Source organism: Tursiops truncatus, chromosome 7 (assembly GCF_011762595.2).
Source record: "Tursiops truncatus isolate mTurTru1 chromosome 7, mTurTru1.mat.Y, whole genome shotgun sequence".
In the NCBI taxonomy this organism is placed as follows: domain Eukaryota; kingdom Metazoa; phylum Chordata; class Mammalia; order Artiodactyla; family Delphinidae; genus Tursiops; species Tursiops truncatus.
In genome coordinates this window covers 92,018,586-92,044,478 of record NC_047040.1, presented here as the reverse complement: position 1 = coordinate 92,044,478, position 25,893 = coordinate 92,018,586, and the positions used below count along the sequence as shown (strand labels likewise).

At 38.1% G+C, this 25,893-nt stretch overlaps 1 protein-coding gene across 1 annotated transcript in view; it reads left to right on the top strand.

The window, feature by feature from the left end:
* THSD7B (thrombospondin type 1 domain containing 7B) overlaps positions 1–25,893 on the top strand; it is a 764,324-nt gene that overhangs the window by 160,501 nt on the left and 577,930 nt on the right. Inside the window, exon 2 of the mRNA XM_033860221.1 lies at positions 18,428–19,238. Coding sequence (XP_033716112.1) covers positions 18,428–19,238 — 811 coding nt within the window. The remainder of the gene's footprint in view (positions 1–18,427; positions 19,239–25,893) is intronic.

Below are 25,893 nucleotides of genomic sequence, written 5' to 3'. Positions count from 1 at the left end.
TATCTGTAATAAGGAGAAAGTACTGATGGCCGGGAGTGGGGTGAGGCAGTGGATTCTGAAGGCCAGACAGGAGGCTACTCCTCTTATTCATGTAAGAAAAGATGATAAGTTTGCCGAGGGTGGTAACAGTAGGGATGAAGAAACGTGGGCAGATTGGATTGATGTTGAGGAGATAAAGCTGATGAGTAATTGATTGGGTTTGGTCTTCGTAAAGCCTTTGTGGAATCTTCAGTATAATTATTAGACTATACAGCATAAAGAGATGTTTCCAGTTGTTTCTAGATAGAAAAAAATACTGTGATTATGCCATGGTACTGCAGTTTCTGAAATATTTTTTCAAATGCAGTTACTTGGAAATTATTTTCCAGATGACAAGAGTAGAGCTTGAATAGTCTTAAAATTACTGGTTCAAAACAGAAGTAGTTATTCCTTTGAAAAAAATTAGATGCACTAGATGTTCTGTCCACTCAAATGCAGCTTACATTTTGTTCTCTCTCACTCATCAGCCAGATGAAGATCTGCTTCTAGAAAGAGAGGTTATATGTTAAGAGGCAGATAGACTCCATGGAGCCATTAATATATTGAAGTTACTGAGAAAGAATATTATCTCAAGTGTGCTCTGGCATAATTTTCATCCTAGGCAAAATTAACTCTTGAGTTGCTTAATGGTAAATAAAATGTTTGGATGCCATCCAGCCCTTTGCTTTATGTTTTTTTTTTTTTTTTTTTGCTTGTGATACACGGGCCTCTCACTGCTGTGGCCTCTCCCGTTGCGGAGCACCGGCTCCAGACGCGCAGGCTCAGTGGCCATGGCGCACGGGCCCAGCCGCTCCGCGGCATGTGGGATCCTCCCGGACCGGGACACAAACCCGTGTCCCCTGCATCAGCAGGCGGACTTTCAACCACTGCACCACCAGGGAAGCCCTTGCTTTATGTATTTTTAAAGCCTGTGTGTATAGTGCCAACACTGCTGCCTTTCCTGTGAACCTCTAATAGACAACAGTAAGCAATGCCTCCTTCGTCAAGCCCAACACATATTGATTATTCATTGTGGAAATAATACTTGATTCTTGTCTTTTGGGCAGAGACACAGCCTAAAAATTTCAGCATCCCAAGCACCTGCTCCACTTTGCTGTCTTTGTGGTATAAAGCAAACAGATTTCTGGTACCCTCGAAGGGTCATCACTGCCTAGTGGTCAACAAGGAAAGGGAGAAAGTCCTTCAGACAAACACTAGGTGGGATTCACTTCGTGTCTGGCTTACTCTTCACTGCCTTTCCTGCTGAACCAATAAAAAACAGCTGAGGGCTGCCGGGAAGATGGCGGAAGACTAAGATGTGGAGATCACCTTCCTCCCCACAGATACACCAGAAATACATCTACACGTGGAACAACTGCTGCAGAACACCTACTGAACGCTAGCAGAAGACCTCAGACCTCCCAAAAGGCAAGAAACCCCCCACGTACCTGGGTAGGACAAAAGAAAAAAGAACAAACAGACAAAAGGATAGAGACGGGACCCGCACCAGTGGGAGGGAGCTGTGAAGGAGGAAAGGTGTCCACACACTAGAAGCCCCTTTGTGGGTGGAGACTGTGGGTGGTGGAGGGGGAAGCTTCCGGACCGCGGAGGAGAGCGCAGCCACAGGGGTGTGGAGGGCAAAGCAGAGAGATTCCCGCACAGAGGATCTGGGGCAACCAGCACTCACCAGCCCGAGAGGCTTGTCTGCTCACCCGCGGGGGTGGGCAGGGCTGGGAGTTGAGGCTCGGGCTTCGGTAGGAGCACCGGGAGAGGACTGGGGTTGGCGGCGTGAACACAGCCTGCAGGGGGTTAGTGCACCACGGCTGGCCGGGAGGGAGTCTGGGAATAAAGTCTGGACCTGCCGAAGAGGCAACAGATTTTTTCTTCCCTTTTTGTTTACTGGTGTGCAAGGAGAGGGGATTAAGAGCGCTGCTTAAAGGAGCTCCAGAAACAGGCGCGAGGCGCAGCTAAAAGCGCGGACCCCAGAGACAGGCATGAGACGCTAAGGCTGCTGCTGCCACTACCAAGGAGCCTGTGTGAGAGCACAGGTTACTATCCACACCCCCCTTTTGGGGAGCCTGTGCAGCCTGCCACTGCCAGGGTCCACTGATCCAGGGACAACTTCCCCGGGAGAACGTGTGGCGCACCTCAGGCTGGTGCAACGTCATGCCGGCCTCTGCTGCCACAGGCCCACCCCGCACTCCGTGCCCCTCCCTCCCTCCGGCCTCAGTGAACCAGAGCCCCCAAACCAGCGGCTTCTTTAACCCCGTCCTGTCTGAGCGAAGAACAGACGCCCTCTGGCAACCTACACGCAGAGGCGGGGCCAAATCCAAAGCTGAGCCCTTGGGAGCTGTGAGAACAAAGAAGAGAAAAGGGAAATATCTTCCAGCAGGCTCAGAAGCAGCAGATTAAAGCTCCACAATCAACTTGATGTACCCTGCATCTGTGGAATACATGAATAGACAACGAATCATCCCAAATTGAGGAGGTGGGCTTTGAGAGCAAGATTTATGATTTTTTCCCCTTTTCCTCTTTTTCCGTGTGGATGAAACGCTCTTGGTGCTGCAGCCAGGAGTCAGTGCTGTGCCTCTGAAGTGGGAGAGCCAACTTCAGAACACCGGTCCACAAGAGACCTCCCAGCTTCACATAATTTCAAATGGTGAAAATCTGCCAGAAATCTCCATCTCAACACCAGCACCCAGCTTCACTCAACGACCAGCAAGCTACAATGCTGGACATCCTATGCCAAACAACTAGCAACACAGGAACACAACCCCACCCATTAGCAGAGAGGCTGCCTAAAATCATAATAAGTCCACAGACACCCAAAAACACACCACCAGATGTGGACCTGCCCACCAGAAAGACAAGATCCAGCTTCATCCACAAGAACACAGGCACTAGTCACCTCCACCAGGAAGCCTACACAACCCACTGAACCAACCTTAGCCCCTGGGGACAGACACCAAACACAACGGGAACTACGAATCTGCAGCCTGCAAAAAGGAGACCCCAAACACAGTAAGATAAGCAAAATGAGAAGACAGAAAAACACACAGCAGATGAAGGAGCAAGATGAAAACCCACCAGACCTAACAAATGAAGAGGAAATAGGCAGTCTACCTGAAAAAGAATTCAGAATAATGATAGTAAAGATCCAAAATCTTGGAAAAAGAATGGACAAAATGCAAGAAACATTTAACAAGGACCTAGAAGAACTAAAGATGAAACAAACAATGATGAACAACACAATAAATGAAATTAGAAATCCTCTAGATTGGATCAATAGCAGAATAACTGAGGTAGAAGAACAGATAAGTAACCTGGAAGATAAAAGAGGGGAAATAACTACTGCAGAGCAGAATAAAGAAAAAAGAATGAAAAGAACTGAGGACAGTCTCAGAGACCTCTGGGACAACATTAAACATAACAACATTTGAATTATAGGGGTTCCAGAAGAAGAAGAGAAAAAGAAAGGGACTGAGAAAATATTTGAAGAGATTATAGTTGAAAACTTCCCTAATATGGGAAAGGAAATAGTCAATCAAATCCAGGAAGCACAGAGAGTCCCATAGAGGATAAATCCAAGGAGAAATATGCCAAGACACATATTAATCAAACTGTCAAAAATTAAATACAAAGAAAGCGTATTAAAAGCAGCAAGGGAAAAACAACAAATAACACACAAGGGAATCCCCTTAAGGTTAACAGCTGACCTCTCAGCAGAAGCTCTGCAAGCCAGAAGGGACTGACAGGACATATTTAAAGTGTTGAGGGAGAAAAACCTGCAACCAAGATTACTCTACCCAGCAAGGATCTCATTCAGATTTGATGGAGAAATTAAAACCTTTACAGACAAGCAGAAACTGAGAGATTTCAGCACCACCAAACCAGCTTTACAACAAATGCTAAAGGAACTTCTCTACGCAAGAAACACAAGAGAAGGAAAAGACCTATAAGAACGATCCCAAAACAATTAAGAAAATGGGAATAGGTACATACATATCGATAATTACCTTAAATGTAAATGGACTAAATGCTCCCACCAAAAGACACAGATTGGCTGATTGGATACAAAAACAAGACATATATTTGCTGTCTACAAGAGACCCACTTCAGACCTAGAGACACATACAGACTGAAAGTGAGGGGATGGAAAAAGATCTTCCACACAAATGGAAGCCAAAAGAAAGCTGGAGTAGCAATTCTCATATCAGACAAAATGGACTTTAAAATAAAGACTATTAGAAGAGACAAAGAAAGACACTACATAATGATCAAAGGATCGATCCAAGAAGAAGATATAACAATTGTAAATATTTATGCACCCAACATAGGAGCACCTCAATACATAAGGCAAATACTAACAGCCATAAAAGGGGAAATCGACAGTAACACAATCATAGTAGGGGACTTTAACACCCCACTTTCACCCATGGACAGATCATCCAAAATGAAAATAAATAAGGAAACACAAACTTTAAATGATACATTAAACAAGATGGACTTAATTGATATTTATAGGAGATTCCATCCAAAAACAGCAGAATACACATTTTTCTCAAGTGTTCATGGAACATTCTTCAGGATAGAGCATATCTTGGGTCACAAATCAAGCCTTGCTAAATTTAAGAAAATTGAAATTGTATCAAGTATCTTTTCCGACCACAATGCCATGAGACTAGACACAAATTACAGGAAAAGATCTGTAAAAAATACAAACACATGGAGGCCACACAATACACTACTTAATAACGAAGTGATCACTGGAGAAATCAAAGAGGAAATTTAAAAAAATCTAGAAACAAATGACAATGGAGTCATGATGACCCAAAATCTGTGGGATGCAGCAAAAGCAGTTCTAAGAGGGAAGTTTATAGCAATACATTCGTACCTTAAGAAACAGGAACCATCTCGAATAAACAACCTAACCTTGCACCTAAAGCGATTAGAGAAAGATGAACAAAAAAACCCAAAGTTAGCAGAAGGAAAGAAATCATAAAAATCAGATCAGAAATAAATGAAAAAGAAATGAAGGAAATGATAGCAAAGATCAATAAAACTAAAAGCTGGTTCTTTGAGAAGATAAACAAAATTGATAAACCAGTAGCCAGACTCATCAAGAAAAAAAGGGAGAAGACTCAAATCAATAGAATTAGAAATGAAAAAGGAGAAGTAACAACTGACACTGCAGAAATACAAAAGATCATGAGAGATCACAACAAGCAACTCTATGCCAATAAAATGGACAACCTGGAAGAAATGGAGAAATTCTTAGAAATGCACAACCTGCCAAGACTGAATCAGGAAGAAATAGAAAATATAAACAGACCAATCACAAGCACTGAAATTGAAACTGTGATTAAAAATCTTCCAACAAACAAAAGCCCAGGCCCAGATGGCTTCACAGGCGAATTCTATCAAACATTTAGAGAAGAGGTAACACCTATCCTTCTCAAACTCTTCCAAAATATAGCAGAGGGAGGAACACTCCCAAACTCATTCTATGAGCCACCATCACCTTGATACCAAAACCAGACAAGGATGTCACAAGGAAAGAAAACTACAGGCCAATATCACTGATGAACATAGATGCAAAAATCCTCAACAAAATACTAGCAAGCAGAATCCAACAGCACATTAAAAGGATCATACACCATGATCAAGTGGGGTTTATTCCAGGAATGCAAGGATTCTTGTATTTACCATATTAACAAATTGAAGCAGAAAAGCCATATGTCATCTCAATAGATGCAGAGAAAGCTTTCGACAAAATTCAACACCCATTTATGATAAAAGCCCTGCAGAATGTAGGCATAGAGGGAACTTTCCTCAACATAATAAAGGCCATATATGACAAACCCACAGCCAACATCGTCCTCAATGGTGAAAAACTGAAAGCATTTCCACTAAGATCAGGAACAATACAAGGTTACCCACTCTCAGCACTCTTATTCAACATAGTTTTGGAAGTTTTAGCCACAGCAATCAGAAAAGAAAAGGAAATAAAAGGAATCCAAATTGGAAAAGAAGAAGTAAAGCTGTCACTGTTTGCAGGTGACATTATACTATACATAGAGAATCCTAAAGATGCTACTAGAAAACTACTAGAGCTAATCAATGAATTTGGTAAAGTAACAGGATACAAAACTAATGCACAGAAATCTCTGGCACTCCTGTACACTAATGACGAAAAATCTGAAAGTGAAATCAAGAAAACACTCACATTTACCATCACAACAAAAAGAATAAAATATCTAGGAATAAACCTACCTAAAGAGACAAAAGACCTGTATGCATAAAATTATAAGACACTGATGAAAGAAATTAAAGATGATACAAATAGATGGAGAGATATACCATGTGCTTGGATTGGAAGAATCAACATTGTGAAAATGACTCTACTACCCAAAGCAATCTACAGTTTCAATGCACTCCCTATCAAACTACTACTGGTATTTTTCACAGAACTAGAACAAAAAATTTCACAATTTGTATGGAAACACAAAAGACCCCAAATAGCCAAAGCAATCTTGAGAAAGAAAAACGGAGCTGGAGGAATCAGGCTCCTGGACTTCTGACTATACTACAAAGCTACAGTAATCAAGACAGTATGGTACTGGCACAAAAACAATAAGAAAGATCAATGGAACAGGATAGAAAGCTCAGAGATAAACCCATGCACATATGGTCACGTTATCTTTGATAAAGGAGGCAGGAATGTACAGTGGAGAAAGGACAGCCTCTTCAATAAGTGGTGCTGGGAAAACTGGACAGGTACATATAAAAGTATGAGATTAGATCACTCCCTAACACCATACACAAAAATCAGCTCAAAATGGATTAAAGACCTAAATGTAAGGCCAGACACCATCAAACTCTTAGAGGAAAACATAGGCAGAACACTCTATGACATAAATCACAGCAAGATTCTTTTTTGACCCACCTCCCAGAGAAATGGAAATAAGAACAAAAACAAATGGGACCTAATGAAACTTCAAAGCTTTTGCACAGCAAAGGAAACCATAAACAAGATGAAAAGACAACCCTCAGAATGGGAGAAAATATTTGCAAATGAAGCAACTGAGAAAGGATTAATCTTCAAAATTTATAAGCAGCTCATGCAGCTCAATAACAAAAAAACAACCCAATCCAAAAATGGGCAGAAGACCTAAATAGACATTTCTCCAAAGTAGATATACAGACTGCCAACAAACACATGAAAGAATGCTCAACTTCATTAATCATTAGAGAAATGCAAATCAAAACTACAATGAGATATCATCTCACACCAGTCAGAATGGCCATGATCAAAAAATCTACAAACAATAAATGCTGGAGAGGGTGTGGAGAAAAGGGAACCCTCTTACACTGTTGGTGGGAATGTAAATTGATACAGCCACTGTGGAGAACAGTATGGAGGTTCCTTAGAAAACTACAAATAGAACTACCATATGACCCAGCAATCCCACTACTGGGCATATACCCTGAGAAAACCAAAATTCAAAAAGAGTCATGTACCAAAATGTTCATTGCAGCTCTATTTACAATAGCCCGGAGATGGAAACAACCAAAGTGCCTATCTTCGGATGAATGGATAAAGAAGATGTGGCACATATATACAATGGAATATTACTCAGCCATAAAAAGAACCGAAATTGAGCTATTTGTAATGAGGTGGATAGACCTAGAGTCTGTCATACAGAGTGAAGTAAGTCAGAAAGAGAAAGACAAATACTGTATGCTAACACATATATATGGAATTTAAGAAAAAAAAAAGTCATGAAGAACCTAGGGGTAAGACAGTAATAAAGATACAGACCTACTGGAGAACGGACTTGAGGATATGGGGAGGGGGAAGGGTGAGCTGTGACAAAGTGAGAGAGAGGCATGGACATATATACAGTAACAAACCTAAGGTAGATAGCTAGTGGGAAGCAGACGCATAGCACAGGGAGATCAGCTCACTTTGAGGGGTGGTATAGGGAGGGTGGGAGGGATGGAGACACAAGAGGGAAGACAGTTGTGAACATATGTATATGTATAACTGATTCACTTTGTTATAAAGCAGAAACTAACACACCATGGTAAGGCAATTATACTCCAATAAAAACAAAACAGTTGAATAAATGATTTTCTTCAGTTTCTCCAGGGAATCGAGAGGGCTTAGCTGGAGCGTTGGTTGTAGGTAAAGTCAAAGTTGAGTGGAGCCATATTTATAGGATGAGAACAGCCCATCAATATCCCTTGACAGGTATCAGTACTCCAGGTGTTCCGGGGCCATCAGGGAGCCAGGCCATTGAGCTGGGACTGAGGCAGGGCTGAGGGGCTTTAGGCAGGAGAGGAAGGGCAGGACCCCGAGCACCTCACACCAGCTGCACTCAGGACGGATCCCCTCCTAAATATATTTTACCCAATGGGCATTTCAAGGCTTCATTTGCTCAAGAGATATGGCTTCTAAATTGCAATTATTGTGGGAAAGATTTGGAGTCAATATAAGTGCCAGAAACTGCTCTGGTCAGGGCACCCGAGCAGTTTACCTTGAGAAAGCTCTTTGACCCCAGGCTTTCATGATTTCATCTAGCAAAGCACAACAACATCAGTAATATGCATATGGTTTGGGGAAGATAGTAGGTATTTCAAAAATGACAGCTGTTACTATTATTCCTATATTTATTCTAGGGACACACCATTCTTATTGGTGCCTGAAGCTTTCTTTGTGTGCTGAACCCCTGAGCCTTGCTGGATGTACCTGAGCAGTAGCTTTGTCCATGTTCTCAAGCATTCAGAGGCAGGAAGGATCCCATTTCACATAATCAATTGTGAAGGGCCCCTGGGAACAGCTGTCTGCTCCTAGGTGCTAATCTAGGAGACTAAATTCCCTCAGCATTTACGGGCAGTTCCTTGCTTGTGCAATGTGTGTTTTTATGTAATTTCCAGTTGTTTGTTCTCTTTTTCCTCCCTCCCCTCCCCTACACCTTGGATTACAACGACTGACGGAGCCCTTTTTCTTCCCTTACATTTGTAGAGTGTTACAATGGAAGCCAGTGTGATATACTGGAAAGATCACTGGATTGGGCCTCTAGAAGGCAGCTGTCATTCCATTTCTGCTCCAAATGACTGTGTGACCTTGAGCAAGTCCTTGAATTTGTCAGGAGTTCATTTTCCTCCTCCAAAACCTGTGGGCTATAAGATTTCCTTCCCATTCCCACAATCTGTCTGGTTAGCAGGCTGTAGATCTGAGTAATCTGAAAAGACCCACTTTGTGTCAAGATGCAATGAAGTATATGAGGTTTGAGATGCCCTTTTAGGATTCAGAATTTTTAGAAACCAGAAATATTGATAAATAGTGTTTTTTTGGATAAATAGTTTTTAAAAGGTGGTTTTCTGTCTCTGTGGTGTTTGCATTAGCTGATTAGCCATTCAGAGATATTTCTAATCTGCTCTGCTGTCAGGCTGCTTTTAATGGATGTTCTAGCCACTGGCAACTAATAATTTATAATCATAAATGATAAGTGACAGAGGTATCTGTCCACAGTGATGAAATAGACTTAGAACATGCTGTTAGGTGTCAAACAAAACACAATCATGCAAAAAGAGCTTGGGATGTTAGCAGCAGTATGTATGCTTACTGGAAGTATAAATATTCAGTCCAGATACTCTGTGGTGGTCTTGAACTCGGAATCATGAACTGTCTTCAAAAGTGTATCTATATACTTATGAAAATAATGTTTGGTAGCTCTTAACTGTTGCTGTTAAATTTTTCTGAAGATAATTGTTAGAACTCTTTAGCACATTTATTTTTCAGGCCACAAATATGTATCTTGAAAATAGTTTTAGTATTAATAAGGGATTTTTTTTGATTACTGTAAAAAGGGCAGTGGAATTTTTTAAATGATATTCTTTTTGATGATATAGTAAATGGGGTAGTTTCCTTGATTTCTCTTTCTGATCTTTCATTGTTAGTGTATAGGAATGCAAGAGATTTCTGTTTATTAATTTTGTATTCTGCAACTTTACCAAATTCATTGATTAGCTCTAGTAGTTTTCTGGTGGCATCTTTAGGATTCTCTATGTATAGTATGTCATCTGCAAACAGTGACAGTTTTACTTCTTCTTTTCCAGTTTGTATTCCTTTTTATTTCTTTTCCTTCTCTGATTGCCATGGCTAGGACTTTCACAATTATGTTGAATAATAGTGGTGAGAGTGGACATCCTTGTCTTGTTCCTGATCTTAGAGGAAATGCTTTCAGTTTTTCACCATTGAGAATGAGGTTTGCTGTGGGTTTGTTGCATATGGCCTTTATTATGTTGAGGTAGGTTCCCTCTATGCCCACTTTCTGGAGAGTTTTCATCATAAATGGGTGTTGAATTTTGTCAAAAGCTTTTTCTGCATCTACTGAGATGATCATATGGTTTTTATTCTTCAATTTGTTAATATGGTATATCACATTGGTTGATTTGTGGATGTTGAAAAATCCTTGCATCCCTGGGATAAATCCCACTTGATCATGGTGTATGATCCTTTTAAGGTGTTGTTGGATTCGGTTTGCTAGTTTTTTTGTTGGGGATTTTTGTGTCGATGTTCATCAGTGACATTGGCCTGTAATTTCTTTTTTTGTGATATCTTTGTCTGGTTTTGGTATCAGGGTGATGGTGGCCTCATAGAATGAGCTTGGGAGTGTTCCTTCCTCTGCAATTTTTTGGAAGAGTTTCAGATGGGTAGGTGTTATTTGATAGAATTCGCCTGTGAAGCCATCTGGTCCTGGACTTTTGTTTGTTGGAAGATTTTTAATCACAGTTTTAATTTCAGTGCTTGTGATTGGTATGTTCATATTTTCCATTTCTTCCTGGTTCAGCCTTGGAAGGTTGTACCTTTCTAAGAATTTGTCCATTTCTTCTAGGCTGTCCATTTTATTGGCATATAGTTGCCTGTAGTAGTCTCTTATGATCCTTTGTATTTCTGTGGTGTACATTGTAATGTCTTTTTCAATTCTAATTTTATTGATTTGAGTCCTCTGCCTCTTTTTCTTGATGAGTCTGGCTACAGGATTATCAATTTTATCTTCTCTAAGAGAACCAGCTTTTAGTTTCATTGATCTTTGCTATTTTTTTCTTTGTCTCTGTTTCATTTATTTCTGCTCTTATCTTTATGATTTCTTTCCTTCTACTAGCTTTGGGTTTTGTTTGTTCTTTGTTCTCTAGTTGCTTTAGGTATAAGGTTGGTTGCTTGAGATTTTTCTTGTTTCTTGAGGTAAGATTGTATTGCTTAAACTTCCCTCTTAGAACTGCTTTTACTGCATCCCACAGTTTCAGATCATCATGTTTTCATTGTCATTTGTCTCTAGGTATTTTTTGATTTCCTCTTTGATTTCTTCAGTGATCCGTTGTTTATTTAGTAACATATTGTTAAACCTCCACGTGCTTGTTGTTTTTACAACAGAGGAATTAAAGAAGATGTGGTACATATATACCATGGAATATTACTCAGCCATAAAAAAGAATGAAATAATGCCATTTGCAGCAACATGGATGGACCTAGAGATTGTTATACTAAATGAAGTATCTCAGACAGAGAAAGACAAATATCATATGATATTGCTTATATGTGGAATCTAGAAAAAGGGTACAAATGAATTTATCTGCAAAATAGATACAGACTTAAAACTTACCAGGGGGTAAGGGGGGAAGAGGGATAAATTGGAAGATTGAGATTGATATATACACACTATTACAGATAAAATACATAACTAATAAGGACCTACCGTATAGCACAGGTAACTCTACTCAATACTCTGTAATAGCCTATATGGGAAAAGAATCTAAAAAAGAGTGGATATATGTATTTGTATAACTGATTCACTTTGCTGAATGCCTGAAACTAACACAACATTATAAATCAACCATACTCCAATAAAATATTTTAAAAAATAAAATAAAAAAGAAATAAATGAAATGCATTAGGGTTTAAATTCCTTCCCATTCAATATTTTTTTCAGTTTCTCCATTTCTTATGTTGTGTGTCTGTTTCTGTCAGAGGCATAACTCACAAATGGATATATCTAATAAGCAGGTTTGCTCTGAGAGGTTAGAAAGTGTTGGGTGGCTTTATGCATCCCCTGCTAGTGGACGTTATTAATTATCATGATAGGTTTTGAAATGTAGACTCAGGAACTCTCATCTCTTCTGACTTTCACCCGTGTACCTGCCGCCAGTAGTCCCTCTCAACTTCTGGTTTGCTGCTTTCTATCTAATGAGCTCTGGGAAACCAAACTAAGTTTGTTAATAATGTGAACAAACTCAGTGTAGCTAGGCCTGAGGGAGTGGCCAGATGTCCTCTTCATGAGCATGTTGCCATTATAGTTAGTGCACAGTTCTCATGACACGTCTCATTCATTTTTATATTCCCAGCGTCTAACACACTACTTATCAACTAGCAGGTAAAGAAGAATGGTTGTTTCACTGAATGAATGCTCGCTGGCTGCTTTTGTTTTCATCCCTTGGGTTCTTTGATGTATTTTAGAAAGTGTGATCTCCTAGATAATTGTCCACTATGTAATGGAGATATTACTTTAATTCCTCCATGATCAGTGTGAAAGCTTTTTGAGATGTGAAAATTATGACAGAAATTTCAAGCCATTTCTTGGAGATGAGTCATCTTACAAGTAGATCAGCGCTGTTTTATGTCACATTTTATAATGCTGAGGCTTCGGAGTGCTTTAGCATAGTAATTATCCACCAGTAATTTGTTTAGGGCTCTAATGCTCGGGTTTGTCATTCATGTCATTCCTCAGTACTCCTGCCCAAGTTAAATATAAAGCAATGTCAGGGTAATAAAAGCTGTGGTTGAAAAAAAATTAAAAATAAAGCAAGCATCTCTTCCTATTGAATGAATGGTATTAAATCAGGGTTGCTGCCTCAAACAGTGGCGAGTACTGTGTGAAAGCTCCTGGGAATATGTTTATTCCCCGTTCTCTGGAATACTCTTTTTTTCTTTGTGGCAGGCTTCTTACTGATTACTACACCTAAAATTCAGGCATCCAGCGGGCTGCCTTACCTGTGATGATTTAGTTTGGGTGATACATTCATCTAAACTACTCCACTTAAGGATAACTTAATTAAGAGAATACAATTTGCCAGCACTTTTCTGCTTCTAGAGGAATATTACATTAGAGCATTCACAGATTTGCACTTTCTGCAAAAACACAGGCAAAAAAAGAGGAACCACACGGTTTTAAAGGTGAATGTAACCTGAGAATTCACTGATGCTACCCTTTCGTGTCCAAAATATTTACTAAACCAAAATGTTAACGTGTTAATTAAAACTGGTGTGACTTAAAATACTTCACAGTTTATTCCAGAGTAGCTGTGCTTATCTCTTAGAAAGGATAGTGAGTTGCAGGTGGATGGTGTTTTTACATAATCTTTGTGCACATAAACAAGTATAAAATTACTATTCCTATTATACCATTGAAATGTTTTCAAGTGTTAATTTAAAGTCCCATTACGTATATAATTAAACTTTTAATCCTTTAATTGTTCTAAATTTTGTTTCTCTTTTTTTTGTTTTAAATTTTTATTTTATATTGGAGTATAGTTAATTTACAATGTTGTGTTAGTTTCAGGTGTACAGCAAAGGGATTCAGTTATACATATATATATATATATTCTTTTTCAGATTCTTTTCCTATATAGGTTATTACAGAGTATTGAGTAGAGTTCCCTGTGCTATACAGTAGTCCTTGTTGTTTATGTATTTTACATATAGTTGCATATGTTAATCCCAACCTCCTAATTTGTTCCTCCCCCTACCCCCCTTACCCCTTTGGTAACCATAAGTTTATTTTCTAAGTCGGTGAGTCTGTTTGTTTTGTAAGTAAGTTCATTTGTATCATCTTTTAGATTCCACATATAATTGATATCATATGATATTTGTCTTTCTCTGTCTGACTTACTTCACTTAGTATGATAATCTCTAGGTCCATCTGTGTTGCTGCAAATGGCATTATTTCATTCTTTCTTATGGCTGAGTAGTATTCCATTGCATATATGTACCACATCTTCTTCATCCATTCATCTTTTGATGGACATTTAGGCTGTTTCCATGTCTTGGCAATTGTAAACAGTGCTGCAATGAATATTGGGGTGCATGTATCTTTTCGAACTATGGATTTCTCCATATATATGCCCAGCAATGGGATTGCTGGATCATATATCGTAGCTCTGTTTTTAGTTTTTTAAGGAAACTTCAAACTCAAGGTGGATTAAAGACCTAAATGTAAGACTGGATACTATAAAACTCTTAGAGGAAAACATAAGCAGAACACTTTTTAACATAAATCACAGCAGTATCTTTTAGGGTCCATCTCCTAGAGTAATGAAAATTTTGTTTTATTTGTATTACGTGAGGCTTATTTCCAATTAAGAAGTATAAAATGAGTGCTGTTTACACATAGATTTCTTATTTGTTTCTTTAGGTTATTTATCTCAGATTTATATTCCGAATATAACCATATGTTTTATATATATGTCAAACTTAAAAGTGATATTCTTTTTCTCCATGCAACTGCTCAAAATTTTAATTGGCTCTTCTATTTCTGAACTTGGACAAGGGATTTAAGATTTTTCAAACTGCAGGTCACATTTCATTACTTCAATATGCATATTTTTTGAAATGGCAAAATCTCTCAGGGCTGTGTGATTTTCACTATTGTGTGTGTCTGTGTGTGTGTGCGTGTGTGTGTGTGTGTGTTTAAAGTTCATTTCCAAACACAACTGAATAAATCCTGGAACACATTTTCTCTCCATGCCTGAGAAATGCAAATTGTTCTAGGTCAGTTGCTGAGAGTTCTTGTCTGTATCTTGGATGTCTTGTTTGCAATTTGTTTTTCATTCATTCCAAGCATACCCAATTCACTTTACATTTGCCTGTTATTCACATGTTTTTCAGTGGTCTGCAGAGTTCGATTTAACATGTGGGAAAACTATATTCTCCCTTGACTGTGCCTTCCTAAATGCACTGACTAATGTTTATAAACACACTTGTGTCTTATATGCAAGAGCTGCTGCCCTAAATTTCTAGGGTCAGGAGGGGGAAATCATGGCGCACACACCACCTTGATGACTTGTTCTACTCATATCCAAAGGAATATTAACAACCAAATAGGAGAGATCATAGCTAAGCGAACAAACGGATCTGCCTTGTGATCGTAGGATCACACATACCAATGCACACCCTAGAAAAGATACTTTTCAAATGCAGGCCAAGAGCCCATGCTTGGGGTCCCACAGATCTGGAGTCCCATTCTAGCCTAGCATGCACTAGCTGTGTAACCTTGGGTGTGCATTGTAACTTCTGAGTTTCATTTTCCACAACTGATAAAATGAGCAAACTAGCCCCACCTCATGGGATTGTTATAAGGAAGGAAGGAAGGAAGGAAGGAAGGAAGGGAGGCACCTGTGAAATCACCATTGGTGTACTATAAACCAGCTGTCTCTCTGTTTTAAAAGAAAAAAAGCCTTGATGTGACTTGATTTGTAATGTGGTGTAAATACTCCCACCATGGCTGATTTTAAATCATGAATGATTTAACAACAACCTGGTAACGTTCCTGAATATTTAACAGTCCCCTGGTAGCAGCCAAGCCCAGCACACCACTGCTAGCCTTTAACAAATGGTAGTAATTATTTCTTAATAGTTATATTTTGTCTTCCATTGATCTAGAAAAAAATTTGGCTGTTTGGTGAAATTCTGTATAGATGGAAATGTGAAGGCTGAGGGAAGAATAGTAATTTATACAGTTTAAAATATTAATGATTTCAAATAAAAAAGAGCTACCTTAACAATTTTGAAAGTAGGCAAAAACTTAGAAGAAGAAAACAGAATATTAATAATAAGAAAATGTGCTAATCAGATGTTTTAAAAGTAAGAATAAGGATCACTTTGTAAGATATTCTAGATTGATTAATGTTAGCTTTTCAAGATTAGTTAGAAGGGGCTCCACGTTCTTGGTCTTATATTCTTTAATTTACGTGAACAAATCCTAAGTAGAGAGTTGCGTGTATTTGGTACCTAAACAGAGAGAAACTGACAGCCTATATTTTAAAACCCAGTGCTTTACAAAAAAACTTTGTTTTCATTTTAACCAATAACTGTTTTATATCATTCAAGACTGATTTTATTTTATTTTTTTAATTGAAGTATAGTTGATTTACAGTGTGTTAGTTTCAGGTATACAACCAAGTGGTTCAGTTTTATATATATAATATATATATATATATAAACTGAATATATATTCTTTATATACATATTCTTTTTAGATTCTTTTCCCTTATAGATGATTATAAAATATTGACCACAGTGCCCCATGCTGTACAGTCAGTCCTTATTGGTCCTTATTGGTTATCTATTTTATATATAGTAGTGTGTATATATTATTCCCAAATTCCTAGATAAGTCAAGACTGATTTTAGATTTTTAAAGTTTGCTGCAACCATGTATTTTTTGAAATAGTCCTTTACTGAGTAACCTGGTTTTGTCTTTGGTAATAATGAACATTTTCATGTGTGGTCTGAGATTCGGATAAGGAATGGCATACTGGACCTGAAACTGCTCCAGAACATCTAGACATGTGGAGCCTGCAAATAGCTGTCATGTAACAATGAACTTCTCATTTTGCAGAGTACTAAACTGTGGGTGATTGGAGAGGAAATCATCAGAATTAAGGATGGTTGATTGAATCATCCTGTGCTGAAAGCCGCATTTTCCATGTGCACTTACTGTACCCTGAGCAGGCAGTGCTGGGATAACTCACCTAGGGAAGAGTGTGGGCAAACCCAAAGGCATTTTGGTGACTATAGGCTGACTTAATCCAGTAAAACTCCTCTGTCCATTTCATCAAGAGGAGACTCTAGCGTGGGGTCACTGAAAGGAGACAGAAATCATCGGCACTGTACCTAACATGGTATTGCCTAGAACAGCAGATTTGCACACCCAGAACAGGGCTGGGAGGAAGAACCAGGAGGACTGTGTACATTAGAACCCCAAAACTGTTGTCCTGCTAAAGTGAGAGATCCTCATTGCAGCATGTGGCCCCAGGTGCAAATACCTGCTTCTCTGGGGAGGCACGTCTCTTCCTAAAGGCACGTGCCTGTGAACACATTTAGTGCTCCTAGAAATGTACTGGATGTGCATGAAAATACAGTCCAGGAAGTAATTAAGTGGCATTTGGGGTTTGATCAGATTTGGGGAAGGAAAGAAAGACTGCACCTTCTTTCTCTCGCCTGTGTAAATTAAAATGTTTCTCGGGGTGTGAAATGCCTTTATGATGACCACAAACCTAGTAAAGGGTTAAACGTAACATGGTTAAGCTGATACACTTTTTTCAGGCTCATATTACATTTTTAAGTAAAGCAAAAGGGAGGAAACTTTTTTTTTTCTCCATTGACACAAAATGTGATTACTTGCTGTCCTCCTGGAAAGATAGATGATCAGCCTCCTGGATGAGGCCAGCTGGTATGTCTATGGATTAGATACAAAAAAAAAAAAAAAAAAAAAAAATCAGTGGGTAGCTCTTTCATCTGTCCATCTTTTGAACCCTCTCTCACAAAACTAATTCATTAATGAAAAGATTTGGCATATTACAAGCTAACATTGGAAGCTTTACCCAACAAGTATATTTCAAGGATTGTCGGGGCAGAATTTCCAGAGACAATTCAGTACTGCTGCTTCTTTTATTAACTTATCTTCTCCCCACACCCCGCCCCTCTGTATCAGATTTTTCTTTTTCATGCAATTCACTCTGCAAGCAAAAACCAGAGCTGAGGAGAGCTATTTAGAAAATGAAAATATATTTAGGATGCTTTGCAAGCTATTTTTAAAAATGTATTTCTCTTCTGAGCTACTTAAGGTGTGAGCTGAAGGATTGGAAACATGAAAAATCCTAGTTGATTAAAATCCTGGATTTAGGGCTTTTCTTTTAGATGAAACTCTGCCTAACGAGAAAGTATTAATATTGAGTTAGGTATATAGGCTTTGGAACATAATAATTATAACGAGACCAATCATTTATTAAATGTGTATTGTCTACTTCCCATCACATTATGTCACTGATCCTCAGAACATCTTTATAAGTCAGTGCTTTCATTATCTTCTCCCTTATGTAGGAAACTAAGGCTTAGAAAGTTGAAGTAATTCATCCAAGTTGATACTGCTGTAAGAGACGGATTGGGGATTTCAAGAAGGGCCAACTGATGTAGAATCCACATTTTTAGCCACTCAATTATATTTTTCATCATAATTCATAATTTCACACTGGTTGTGTCAGGAGGTGTGCAGATTGACCCGTTTTTGTGTGGATGGTGGTGTGGAATTTTGGAGTAACTGACACCCTTGTCTTTCTGCCTACAGGCCCCTGGGGAAGGTGTACAGGAGACTGTGGGCCAGGAGGATTCCAGAGTCGTGCTCTTTGGTGTTTCCATTTTGAAGGGTGGACGAGTCACCTGTCTAACTGTGATGAGAACAATAGACCTCCGAAGGAAAGAAGCTGCTTCCGAGTCTGTGACTGGCACAGAAACCTCTTCCAGTGGGAGGTTTCTGATTGGCACCACTGTGTGCTTGTTCCTCCCGCCCTGGGGCAAGCCAGACCTCGGGCTACAGAGTGCGTGACAGCCCAGCATGGGCTGCAGCACCGGACGGTGCGTTGTGTTCAGAAGCTGAACAGAACCGTGGCTGTGAATGAGATATGTGAACACTTTGCCCCTCAGCCCCCCACGGAACAAGCTTGTCTCATCCCTTGCCCGCGGGATTGTGTGGTCTCTGAGTTCTCACAGTGGTCCAGGTGTAGCAAGGGATGTGGGAAGCAGTTACAGCATAGAACTCGCTCAGCCATTGCCCCCCCTCTCTATGGAGGGTTGCAGTGTCCCAACCTGACTGAGTCAAGAGCCTGTGATACTCCCATTTCCTGTCCTCTTGGGGCAGAGGAATATATGTTTAGCCTTAAGGTTGGACCGTGGAGTAAATGTCGACTGCCTCTTCTCAAAGAACTTAACCTAAGTGGAAGAACCGTTCTGGATTTTAGCTCTGATTCAAAGGAGCTGGTCACCTTTAGACATCAAAGTTACAAGGCACATCACCATTCCAAGTCCTGCGACATAGAGATAGGTTACCAAACCCGCCAGGTTTGGTGTACAAGAAGTGACGGAAAAAATGCTACATTAAGGTAGGAGGCCTTCAGTGTTTATATCTTTGATTCACTTAAATTTTTTACAGTGTAATTTTATAAGATTTCTTTATGATTTTCTACAACAGGAAAATTGTAATCAGGTTTGCAATTTGAGTTTTTAAAAGTTTCATTTGAGAAGTTTTCAATTTCAAGTATAAGTATTTTAGAGTCTAGGCCAGCAGTGCTCTGAACTCTGGTGTAATTAGTGTAGTAGTGCAACCATATAGGATAAGTCATCTATTTTCACATATCTATTCTATCAATATGTCACTTAAAAAAATAGACCTTGTGCCATAGCTATCCATCAACAAATGAATAGAGGTGTGGTATGCATATATATAATGGAATATAGCTCAGCCATAAAAAAGAATGAAATTCTGCCATTTGTAGCAACGTGGATGGATTCAGAGGGCATTATGCTAAATGAGATAAGTCAGACAAAAATAAATACCATATGGTATCACTTATATGTGGAATGTAAAAAATACAACAAACTAGTGAATAAAACAAAAAAGAAGCAGACACCTACATATGGAAGGCAAACTAGTGGTTACCAGTGGGGGAGAAGGAAGAGGTAGAGGCAATATAGGGGTAGGGGAAAAACGGGGTTATTATGGGATTATATGAAACTATATGTGTAAAATTTTTGAAAATTGTAAAGCACTATAGAATTTAAAGAATCTTTCCTTCCATAAAAAAATTGGTCTTTTGTTACTACAGTAATAAAAGACTAAACCATTATAATGATAAAAATTCAAGTTCACTCTCAAATTTGGGATATAAATTATGTAAATATTTATTGTTCTTCATGTTTACGTTTTTTAAAATTGTTTTTGGTTTGTTTCGATGATTAAGCAGTTTCTTTTACATCTGAATTGTAGATATTTTATAGTAGTGATAATACCAATAAGTTAATCCAAGAATGTTTTCTTTGGCATTGATTTGATTAAAAATATTAACTTGCACAGCAATAATTAGAATTATAAACCTATAGAGGGAATGGACTAAAACTTTTAAAAACAATAGTTTAGGGCTTCTCTGGTGGCGCACTGGTTGAGAGTCTGCCTGCCGATGCAGGGGACACGGGTTCGTGCCCCGGTCCGGGAGGATCCCACATGCCGCGGAGCGGCTGGGCCCATGAGCCATGGCCGCTGAGCCTGCACGTCCGGAGCCTGTGCGCCGCAGCAGGAGAGGCCACAACAGTGAGAGGCCCATGTACCGCAAAAAAATCCCCCCAAAAAACAATCGTTTAGGCTTCAAAATTATTTGTAATTGTTTTACTTTACATGGTCTTATCTTGATGTAAATCATAGAAATATGTTAAAAGTAGTATCTGTTTACTTTTCTCCTGAAAGGTCTTAAATGAAATCACTGATATATTACCAAATTTCTTCCAAATTAAGATGCCTTTCAGTAGTACTGGAATTACCAAACAATGAAATACTCATTGCTAGAATTGATCATTAGCATCAGTTACTGTTTTCTTAGGATCCACAGCTGGCTCAAAGACTACCTCTGCTATTTCAGAGCAAAGTAATGTGAGGATTGTTTTTTTTTCTTTTTCCCATTCGACTCACAAATGAGCATATTTTATCTTTGATGCTTCTTTCTGATTTATGTGATGTAACTTGGCAAGTCCATTGAAGAGTGATTTTCTGCCTTTCATTGACTGCCTCTGTGAAGCCAAAAAGATTAAGCAGATGATTTGGTTGGGTGATTATTGTTTGAATACATATGTGTGATTCTGTACAAACATTGTTTCTTAATATCCTATATTGGATATTACACAGAATGTTTTCAGTCTATAGTTGTTTTTTTTTTTTTACCATGTTCTATTTTTTATCAACAAATTAATAGACTTTACTTTTTAGAGTGATTTTAGGTTTACAGAAAAATTGAACAGCAGATCTAGAGCTCCCATGTATCTCCTCATCACTCCCTCTCCACACATACACAGTTTCATACACATATCTTGCATTAGTACAAGTTGTGTAATACATTTGATACAATGGATGAGCCAATACTGATACATTACTGTAGCCCATAGTTTACATTAGAGTTCATGTTTTGTGTTGTACCTTCAGTGGGTTTGGACAAATGTATAATGGCATGTATCCACCTGTACTATATCATACACAATAGTTTCACTGCCCTAAGAATCTCTTGTACTGCCTCTACTGATCCCAACTTTCCTCTCCCCAGACCCCTGGAAACCAATGATCATTTTACTGTCACTTCCAAGTTTTGGCAGTTATAAATAAAGGTGCTGTAAACATTCAGGTGCAGATTTTATGTGAATGTAATTTTCAACTGATTTGCCTAAATGCCAGTGGGCACTGTTCCTGGATATTATGATAAATTTGTGTTCAGTTTTGTAGGAAATTCCAAAGTCTCTTCAAAGTCGCTTTATCATGGGAATTCCTTTTGCTTCACCCCCTGGCCAACATTTGGTGTTATCAGTGTTTTGGATTTTAGCTATTTTAATAGGTGTGTAGTAGTACCTTGTTTTAATTTGCAGTTCCTTAATAACATATGTTGTTTAGCATCTTTTCATATGCTTATTTTCCATCTTTCTGTTCCTTGGTGGGGTGTCTGTTCAGATCTTTTGTCTATTTTTTTTTATTATTGAATTTAGAGTTCTTTATATATTTTGGATACCAGTCCTTAATCAGATATGTATTTCAAAAATATTTTCTTCTAGTCTTTAACCTGTCTTTTCATTCTCTTAACAGTGTCTTTCACAGAGAAGTAGTTTTTTAACTACTAGAGCTAATCAATGAATTTGGTAAGGTAGCAGGATACAAAATTAATGCACAGAAATCTCTTGCATTCCCATACACTAATGATGAAAAATCTGAAAGTGAAATTAAGAAAACACTCCCATTTACCATTGCAACAAAAAGAATAAAATATCTACGAATAAACCTACCGAAGGAGACAAAAGACCTATATGCAGAAAATTATAAGACACAGATGAAAGAAATTAAAGATGATACAAATAGATGGAGAGATATACCATGTTCTTGGATTGGAAGAATCAACATTGTGAAAATGACTCTACTACCCAAAGCAATCTACAGATTCAATGCAATCCCTATCAAACTACCACTGGTATTTTTCACAGAACTAGAACAAAAAAAATCACAGTTTGTATGGAAACACAAAAGACCCCGAATAGCCAAAGCAATCTTGAGAACGAAAAACGGAGCTGGGGGAATCAGGCTCCCTGACTTCAGACTGTACTACAAAGCTACAGTATCAAGACAGTATGGTACTGGCACAAAAACAGAAATATAGATCAATGGAACAGGATACAAAGCCCAGAGATAAACGCACGCACCTGTGGTCACCTTATCTTTGATAAAGGAGGCAACAATATACAGTGGGGAAAAGACAGCCTTTTCAATAAGTGGTGCTGGGAAAACTGGACAGCTACATGTAAAAGAATGAAATTAGAACACTCCCGAACACCATACACAAAAATAAACTCAAAATGGATTAAACACCTAAATGTAAGGTCAGACACCATCAAACTCTTAGAGGAAAACATAGGCAGAAAACTCTATGACATCAATCACAGCAAGATCCTTTTTGACCCACCTCCTGGAGAAATGGAAATAAAAACAAAAGTAAACAAATGGGACCTAATGAAACTTAAAAGCTTTTGCACAGCAAAGGAAACCATAAACAAGACCAAAAGACAACCCTCAGAATGGGAGAAAATATTTGCAAATGAAGCAACTGACAAAGGATTAATTTCCAAAATTTATAAGCAGCTCATGCAGCTCAATAACAGAAAAACAAACAACCCAATCCAAAAATGGGCAGAAGACCTAAATAGACATTTCTCCAAAGAAGATATACAGTTTGCCAACAAACACATGAAAGAATGCTCAACATCATTAATCATTAGAGAAATGCAAATCAAAACTACAATGAGATATCATCTCTCACCAGTCAGAATGGCCATCATCAAAAAATCTACAAACAATAAATGCTGGAGAGGGTGTGGAGAAAAGGGAACCCTCTTGCACTGTTGGTGGGAATGTGAATTGGTACAGCCACTATGGAGAATAGTATGGAGGTTCCTTAAAAAACTAAAAATAGAACTACCATACGGCCCAGCAATCCCACTACTGGGCATATACCCTGAGAAAACCATAATTCAAAAAGAGTCATGTACCAAAATGTTCATTGCAGCTCTATTTACAATAACCAGGACATGGAAGCAACCTAAGTGTCCATCAAGAGATGAATGGATGAAGAAGATGTGGCACATATATACAATGGAATATTACTCAGCCAGAAAAAGAAACGAAACTGAGTTATTTGTAGTGAGGTGGATGGACTGAGAGACTGTCATCCAGAGTTAAGTAACTCAGAAAGAGATAAAAAAATACCGTGTGCTAACACATATATATGGAATCTAAAAAAAGAAAAAAAGTGGTCAGAAGAACCTAGGGGCAAGACAGGAATAAAGATGCAGTCCTACTGGAGAATGGACTTGAGGATACGGGGAGGGGGAAGGGTAAGCTGGGACAAAGTGAGAGAGTGTCATGGACATATATACACTACCAAATGTAAAATAGATAGCTAGTGGGAAGCAGCCACATAGCACAGGGAGTTCAGCTCGGTGCTTTGTGACCACCTACAGGGGTGGGATAGGGCGGGTGGGAGGGAGCGAGATGCAGGAGGAAAGAGATATGGGGACATATGTATATGTATACCTGATTTACTTTGTTATAAAGCAGAAACTAACACACCATTGTAAAGCAATTATACTCTAATATAGATGTTAAAAAAAAAGAAGTAGTTTTTTGTCTTAATGAATTCCAATTTGTCAATATTTCTTCCATGGATCATTCTTTGGTGTTATATCGGAAAAAAAACATTACCAAACCCAAGGTCAAGCAGATTTTCTCCTATGTTATCTTCCAGAAGTTTTAGTTTTGTATTTTACATTTAGGTCTGTGATCCATTTTGAGTTAATTTTTGTGAAAATCTTGTGGTCTGTGTCTGGATTCATTTTTCTACATGTGAATGTCCATTTGTTCTAGCACCATTTGTTAAAAAGACTATCTTTTCTATATCGAATCGCCTTTGCTTCTTTGTTGAACATCAGTTGACTGTATTTGTGTGGATCTACTTCTGGGCCCTGTATCTTTGTTCCATTCTTCTATTTATCTATTCTTTGCCAATAACACACTGTCTTAAATACTGAAGCTTTATAGTAAGTCTTGAAGTTGAGTAGTGTCAGTCCTCTGAATTTCTTTGTATTTAATGTTGTCTTGAGTCTTCTGGAGCTTTTGCCTTTCTATATAAACTTTAGAATCAGTTTGTGGATATTTACAGAATAATTTGCCAGGATTTTGACTGGAAATGCTTATAATGTATAAACAATTTGGGAAGAACTAACATCTCGATGATATTGAGTCTTTCTATTCAGGTACATGGAATATTTCTCCATATATTTAAAACTTCTTTGATTTCTTTCATCAGAGTTTTGTACTTTTTCTCATATTGGTCTTGTATATATTTTGTTAGACTGACAGTTAAGGATTTTACATATTATTGGTGCTAATGTAAATGTATTGTGTTTTTATTTTCAAATTAAATTATTCATTATTGTTATACAAGAAAGCAGTTGAGTTTTGTATATTAACCTTGTATCCTATAACCTTGTTATAATTTCTTATTTGTTCCAGGAGGTTTTTTTTTTCTTTTTGGTTATTATTGCTCTTGTTGATCCTTTGGAATTATCTATGTTGACAAGCGTATATTTGCAAAAAAGGCAGTTTTATATCTTCCTTTCCAGTAAGTACACCTTTTATTTCCTTTTCTTGCCTTATTGTATTATCTAGGACTTCCAGTATGCTGTCCAGTAGGAGTAGTGAGAAGGAACATTCTTGCCTTACTCCTGATCTTAGCAGGACAGCATCTGGTTTCTCACCATTAAGTATGATGCTAACTGTAGGTTTTTGTAGATATTCTTTATCAAGTTGAAGAAATCCTCCTCTATTCCCAGTTTGCTGAGAATTTTTATCATCATAGGTGTTGGTTTTTGTCAAGTGCTTTTTCTGCATATATAGGTATGATTATATTATTTTTTTTACTTAGTCTGTTAATAGGATAGATTACATTAATTGATTGTCAAATGTTGAACCCTCTTTGCATACCTGGAATAAATTATACTTGGCTATATGATACGTATAGCCAAGTATACTGTTGGATATTATTTGCTAATATTTTTTATACATTGTTGGATATTATTTGCTAATAGTTTCTTGAGAATTTTTGCATACATGTTCATGAGAGATATTAGACTTAGTCTTTTTTCATAAAGACTAAGTTTTTGTCTAGGTTTAGTGTTAGGATAATGCTGGTCTCATATAATGAGTTGGGAAATATGTCCTCTGCTTTGATTTTTAGAAATGGATTGTCAAGAATTGATATTATTTTTTCCTTGAATTTTTGGTAGAATGAAACCCATCTGGGCCTGATGTTTTCTGCTTTGGTAGGTTATTACTTATTAATTAAATTTCTTTAATAGATAATAGATCTATTCAGATTATAGATTTCTTCTTGGGTGAGTTTTAGGAGATTGTGTCTTTTAAGGACTTGGTCCATTCATCTAAGTTAACAAATTTGTGGG